Below are 7500 nucleotides of genomic sequence, written 5' to 3' on the forward strand. Positions count from 1 at the left end.
CAGAATTGTGGTATTTTTTGTCAACATTCACGTCTTCAGTATAAGAGCCTTCCGCTTGCAATATTTTGATGATGGTAATTGGGGTGAAACGCTGTTAACGTCGTCTCTTTCGCCGTTCGTATGGAGAGAGTTAACCAATATATGATATTTCTTACGCCCTTCGAAAATTCAACTCCAATAAATATATTTGTACCTTTCAGTTTACCATTAGCTTTCAGGATATTTACCTTTGTCAGTAAAAGGTACAGCAAGCAATTACCGGGGAGTCAGGCCTGGAACTCAGCCCGTGAACCCTGTTCGAACTCCACCACGTCAGTCATGTCCAGGTTGTCTGTGAGGAGGTCCTGCACCAGGCCCTCGCAGTCTGTACTGGCCTCGTTGGGTCTTCTGAACAGGCCGTAAAATAACAGATTTTTTGCGTTTGGAGCGGCCTCCAGGCCGTCTGTTCTTGCACTACAGTCAGTCAGGCTTCTGACAGAGGTCCCTGTTCGTCGAAGTTCTTCAAGTCTTCATTCTCCTCTCGCAGCCACGTCATCTTCTCCCTCACCCTCCTCAGCTCACTGCTCAGAGCAGCGTAGCCTTCTTTGAGCTCTCACACTCGACGGACGCAATAGCCGGAATGGTTAAAGCGTTGGACTTTCAATCTGAGGGTCTCGGGTTCGAATCTCGGTAACGGCGCCTGGTGGTTAAGAGGTGGAGATTTTTCCGATCCCCCAGGTCAGCATATGTGCAGACCTGTTTGTGCCTGAATCCCCTTCGTGTGTATACGCAAGCAAAAGATTAAATACGTACGTTAAAGATCCTGTAATCCATGTCAGCGTTTGTTGGGTTATGAAAAAAGAACATACCCAGCATACACCCCCCCTAAAATGGAGTATGCCTGCTTACATGGCGGGGCAAAAGCGGTCATACACGTAAAACCTCATTCGTGTACATGTAAGTGAACGTGAAGAAGAAGAAGAAGAACTCTCACACTCCCTGCTTCAGCTCTTGCTTCACCTCCTCCAGCTTAGTGTCCACCTGTGCCCCCACCTGGTCACTAACGGCTCTTATGGTAGCCATGACGTCACTAAGGGTGGGTTTCTGTGACAGAAGGAGGAGACATCGTTGAGCCAGAGTCGCTTGCTCTGTTCAGACTGGCCCTCTGGGAGGATCTTGCATTGGCCCTCTGGGAGGATCCTGTACTGGCCCTCTGGGAAGATCCTCCACTGGCCCTCTGGGAGGATCTTGCATTGGCCCTATGGGAGGATCCCGTACTGGCCCTCTGGGAGGATCTTGCACTGGCCCTCTGGGAGGATCCTGTACTGGCCCTCTGGGAGAATCCTGTACTGGCCCTCTGGGAGGATCTTGCATTGGCCCTCTGGGAGGATCCTGTACTGGCCCTCTGGGAGGATCTTGCATTGGCCCTCTGGGAGGATCCTGTACTGGCCCTCTGGGAGGATCCTGTACTGGCCCTCTGGGAGGATCCTGTACTGGCCCTCTGGGAGGATCCTGTACTGGCCCTCTGGGAGGATCCTGTACTGGCCCTCTGGGAGGATCCTGTACTGGCCCTCTGGAAGGATCTCGCATTAGCCCACTGGGAGGATCCTGTACTGGCCCTCTGGGAGGATCCTGTACTGGCCCTCTGGGAGAATCCTGCACTGACAAGTCTGGTCTGCGTCATACTGTCCTTGCTGGTTGGAGGGTTGGTTCCTGGGTTACTTTCAATTAGAGAGAGAGAGAGCGTATGTTTGAATGTATGTGTGTATGGTTCGAACTTAAACTCTTAGCCAATTTCTTACTCACTGTCTGTATTTGTATCTGTCTGTCTCTCCTTCTTTCAGTGCGCGCGCGCGCGCGCGTGTGTGTGTGTGTGTGTGTGTGTGTGTGTGTGTGTGTGTTGTGCACGTGTGAATGCGCATAATTATATGTCTATATTTCTAATCATATAGTGAAACGATACCTTTTCGTTGATTTAAACAGCCATCTGCGACTTTGTTTTCACCACATTCAAATTTGGTGTTTCCGAATTAAACAGATATCGCTATAAAATCTGTTTGTCATACTGAGTTATTGTGTTCTTTGTGCTGGGAATCCTGAGAGGACGAAATCCACTTTGTTTTGAAATGCCCTGTCCTTACTGACCTACGAATTCAATTCATTCATGAAATATATTATGTATATCCATGTTTATTTTGACCATGTTTACTGACGTCATCGGATGATAAAAAACATTATACGTGGTTTTGTTTTGTATCTTTATAAAGCATTTCAGTTAAAAGAGACACTTATATCTTAGTTTTATTGGAATTATTGGAAGCTGGTTATGGAAGAAGTTGCACTGTTTATAATAACTATCACAATGACAGATAAAAATCTGGTGGTTGCCCCCTGATGATACGGGGCCGTGGCCTTAACTGAAAAACCATCATGAATATTGAATATGAGTACGTGCGAGCGTGAGTGTGTGTATGTTTGTGTGTGTATATATATATATTGTGCACATGCGTATGCGTATAATTATATGCATGTACGTACGTATTAGTATCGTATGAGAGCATGTGTGTGTGTGTGTGTGTGTGTGTGTGTGTGTGTGTGTGTGTGTGTGTGTGTGTGTGTGTGCGTGTGTTTTCTTGCTTGCATGACTTAATTACAAACAGAATGCATTACTTTCTTCGACGGCGCACACCATGCGCTATTAGGTAGGCTACAAAACTACCCTGCGCGAGTACAAGAACAGATGAAAATTCCTTCTCAATAAAAAAAACAAACAAACAGCCTCGTAATAATTGGATGTCGCTGTACATGTGACAGACACCCGAGTGCACTTCAAAACGTTGCATCAAAAGGACTGTGGTCGTTTGTTGTAGAGACAGATTATATCGTAAACCTTTTTTTTTTTTTTTCTCAAGGCCTGACTGAGCGCGTTTGTTTTACGCTGCCGGGGTCGTGGGTGTAAACGGAAACGTCCGGATTAACTCACTCAGTACGGTCAGTCCTATCTTCTCCTCTACACAGACCCTTCGGATGTCCAGTGGGTGTCTGAATGACCCAACCTTTAGCTTCAGTCGTCAGAATTGTGGTATTCTTTGTCAACATTCACGTCTTCAGTATAAGAGCCTTCCTCTTGCAATATTTTGATGATGGTAATTGGGGTGAAACGCTGTTAACGTCGACTCTTTCGCCGTTCGTATGGAAAGAGTTAAAGCGTGTTGTCTGAGACAATCCATCGAAAGTTGGTGTAAAACGCTTGACAAAAACGGCTGAAATTCTAGTCCAGCGATTTCGCTAGACTACACTCAGTAAGCCCAGACTTTGTTATGAACAAACGGCGCCGCGCGTTGTTTTTTTTTTTTAATTTTATTATTATCTTTTTTTTTTTTTTTTTTTTAATTATAAAGTACTTCAGTCAACTAGAATACACCTTCTGGAAGTATATGATGATGATGATTTTAACAATAATGATAATAGTAATTATAATAATAATAATAATAATAATAATAATAATAATAATAATAATAATAATAATAATAATAATAATAATAATAATAATAATAATAATAATAATAATAATAATATTATTATTATTATTATTTCAACTAGAATGCAGCTTCTAGAAGTATATGACGATGATGATGATGATGATGATGATAGTATATTCTTCTTCTTCTCCTTCTTCTTCTTCTTGTTATTATTATTATTATTATTATCATTATATTAACAGTTTATTTCGATTGTGCCTTTCATTGTGATCCAACGAAATGAAATATAATAAATCAAGATTATAATCACACACACACACACACACACACACACACACACACACACACACACACACACACACACACACACACACACACACACACTGGTGCTTCAAAACATAACACCCACATGCATGCTGCACGATCGCACGTGTTAGTGATGCTCTCCAGACTTCGTAAACCAATGAACTCCAGGCCGAACAAACAAAGCGTAAATTTCTTTCTTCTTTTTTTTTTATTTTAAATTTTGCAAAGACAAGTATACGATACAGAGAACAGTATGAACAAACAGTATAAAACGAACAGTAGCATTCACTATAGCTGAAAAAAAAAAAAAAAAAAATAAAACACGACATAATCAAAAGTAGAATATAGAAAGCAGCAAAGCACTAACAACAACATCCAACAACAAAACAAAACCAAAAAACTTGTCCAATCATTCAATCAGTCAATGTTTATACATTATTGATTGCAGTAGTGATGATGATTTAACTCTCTCCATACGAACGGCGAAAGAGACGACGTTATCAGCGTTTCACCCCAATTACCATCATCAAAATATTGCAAGCGGAAGGCTCTTATACTGAAGAGGTAAATGTTGACAAAGAAAACCACAGTTCTGACGACGGAAGCTAAAGTTTGGGTCATTGAGACACCCACTGGACATCCGAGGGGTCTGTGTAGAGGAGAAGAGAGGACTGGCCGTACTGAGTGAGTTAAGGTGATATAAATAATAAAGAGACCAGTTGTAGCATAGCAATATCATCAATTATGTCAAGTATTACAGTGATGGCATCAAGGATGTGGCGAAAGCGAGTGGTGGCATTGTAATATCATAATAAAGAGCAATGAGTATACCACTTCTACAGTATTGGAAAAGAAAGCTTATAATTAATCACATTGGAAAGACAAACAACAATAAAAAAAAATATTAAAAAAAATAATGATAATAATAATGATAAAAAAATACCTGATAAATAAAATAGGAACCTGTTGGTACAAGTAAGGACTATTATACAGAATAGTAACTATGGAACGGGCAAAATTGTGGTTAGGTAACAGTTTCCATAATTGGAAGGTAACTGTTCCACTTTGTACGGAAAGCATGATGGTTCATCGGTATATAAGATGCATATTCTTCGATTTTATGTCTGCATCTGAGCTGTGTTTTAAACAAAGCGTAAATTTCACTCCGTGCAGCAACTGACAAGTATGCACATGTGGGAATTTGTTCGGCAAAAACCCCTTTCTAAATAAGAACGAAGGCGTTGCCAAGGACAACTAATAGAAGTCCAGTATGTTCGTTGTCAGACCTTCACGCCCGCCCCATGAATACCGACTTTGCTGCGGCAAAAATCTTGATGTTCAAAGTCCAGACGTTTTGCTTTACGCCCGATGTACGCAAGTCAGTCCACAGGAATACAGCCCCTGGTCAGGCATACGTTTAGCAGATGTGGTGTAGCGCATATGAATTTGTCCGAACGCACTGACGCCTCCACTGAACTGAACTGAACTCAGATACGAAGGCGCGAACATCTAGATGTACCTACATCACGTCAAGTAGGACAACAATTCAAATAAAATCACGTTGTGTATATGTGAAGTGATGGCCTAGAGGTAACGCGTCCGCATAAGAAGCGACAGAATCGGAGCGCGCTGGTTCGAATCACGGCTCAGCCGCCCATATTTTCTCCACCTCCACTAGACCTTGATTGGTGATCTGGACGCTAGTCAGATGAGACGATAAACCGGGGTCCCTTGTGTAGCATGCACTTATCGCACGTAAAAGAACCCACGGCAACCAAAGGGTTGTTCATGGCAAACTAAAAATCCACTTCGACAGGAAAAACAAATAAAACTGCACGCAGGGGAAAAAAAAAAAAAAAAAAAAAAAAGAGTGGCGCTTGGAAGCTATATTCTCTCAGGCTGCTGGCTAGACTAGCATACCTCTCGGTCTTGTAGATGATGATACATTATCATCTTCTTTTTCGTTCGTGGGTTGCAACTCCCACGTTTACTCGAATGCACACGAGTGGGCTTTTACGTGCATGACCGTTTTTACCCCGCTATGTAGGCAGCCATACTCCGTTTTCTGGGATTACATTATCATAATTACGTTGAGCATTTCACCAAATATTGCTACATTTCTCAACAAATGTATGACAGTGTGCGTAATGGTATAACGTGTCGCTATAATTGTGGTAAACACAACAGGAAGAACATTTTAGAAATGGTGCTACCAGTTTTACTGACATGGGGAGAGAGAGAGAGAGTGAGTCGTGCGTCGCGTACACACACACACACACACACACACACACACACACACACACCACAACCACCACCACCACCACCACACACACACACACACACACGCACACACGCGCGCTCCTCCTCAGGGAGAGCGCATTGCTACACTGAGAGTGCCACCCTTTTTTTCTTCCCCCCCCCTCCCCCGCCTGCAATTTCAGTTATTTGCTTTCCTAACGAAGTGGATTTTTCTACAGAATTTCGCCAGGGACAACCCTTTTGTTGCCGTGGGTTCTTTTACGTGTATGCTGCACACGGGACCTCGGTTTAATTAACGTCTCATCCGAATGACTAGCGTCCAGACCACCACTCAAGATCTAGTGGAGTGGGAGAAAATACCGGCGATTATGGGATTCGAACCAGCGCGCTCAGATTCTCTCGCTTCCTAGGTGGACGTGTTACCACCAGGCCATCACTCCACAGTTCATGGGTATTTCATCAGTCTCCTTTCATCTACATCTGTCTCGTCGTTATCTTTTCCGTACTTCTGAGAGTCTGTCAGCTCTGTACTTCTCTCTCTCTCTCTGTTTCACTCCCTCTCCCCTTCTCCCTCTCTCACTTTCTCTCTCTGTTTCACTTTCTTTCTCCCTCTCCCTCTCTGTATGTGTGTGTGTGTGTGTGTGTGTGTGTGTGTGTGTGTGTGTGTGTGTGTGTGTGTGTGTGAAGTCAAGTCAAGTCAAAATGATCTTTATTGAGGGTAAAAGAATAAGCTTATACAGCCTTTTTACATCCTGCCCTCATAAAAAAAAGAGAAGAAAATTATTTTTTTTTAAATAAAAAAAGGAAGAAATGGGGGAAGTGGGGGTCTGGAAAGGATAATATGGAAATAAACAATTACAAGAAACACACAAAAATTCTACCGAGAACAACAACAGAAATAATACAAGCGTAAATAGCAATAAATTTACATATGATACTGACACGATTACAACACGCAGTGCGACATTCTTACATCATTAACTTAATTCAGGAAGAAAAGAGAGAGAGAGAAAACGAGTGTGTGTGTGTGTGTGTGTGTGTGTGTGTGTGTGTGTGTGTGTGTGTGTGTGTGTGTGTGTGTGTGTGTGTGTTTGCTTGTGTGTGTGTGTGTGTGTGAGAGAGAGAGAGAGAGAGAGAGAGAGAGAGAGAGCGTTCGTCTGCGTCTGTGTATGTGTAAGGGGGAAGGAGTGTGTGTGTGTGTGTGTGTGTGTGTGTGTGTATGTATGACCATGAGTGTGTGTGTGTGTGTGTGTGTGTGTGTGTGTGTGTGTCAGTGAGTGTGTGTATATGTGTGTGTGTGTGTATGTGTGTATGTCCGTGAGTGTGTGTGTGTGTGTGTGTGTGTGTGTGTGTGTGTGTGTGTGTGTGTGTGTGTGTGTGTTGGTGAACGAACCCTTTCCTCACTGTTCCAGTTTTCCCACCACTGACCTTGACGGACACGCTGTTCCAGACACAGCCAGAATACAAGAGAAGA

At 42.9% G+C, this 7500-nt stretch overlaps 1 protein-coding gene across 4 annotated transcripts in view; it reads left to right on the forward strand.

The window, feature by feature from the left end:
• Window positions 1-7500, forward strand: part of LOC143282097 (uncharacterized) — a 57281-nt gene that overhangs the window by 8179 nt on the left and 41602 nt on the right. For 2 of the 4 annotated variants that reach the window (XM_076587590.1, XM_076587589.1), the window contains exon 2: window positions 7477-7500. This exon is cut by the window's right edge and continues 84 nt beyond it. Coding sequence is in view for 1 of the 4 variants with exons in the window: in XM_076587587.1 (XP_076443702.1) it covers window positions 7439-7500 (62 nt within the window). In the remaining 3 variants the exon portion in view is untranslated. Of the gene's footprint in view, window positions 1-7438 lie in introns of all 4 variants that reach the window. The other 2 variants (XM_076587587.1, XM_076587588.1) reach the window with 1 other exon arrangement.

This window comes from Babylonia areolata, chromosome 5 (assembly GCF_041734735.1).
Source record: "Babylonia areolata isolate BAREFJ2019XMU chromosome 5, ASM4173473v1, whole genome shotgun sequence".
NCBI classification, from domain to species: Eukaryota; Metazoa; Mollusca; class Gastropoda; order Neogastropoda; family Buccinidae; genus Babylonia; species Babylonia areolata.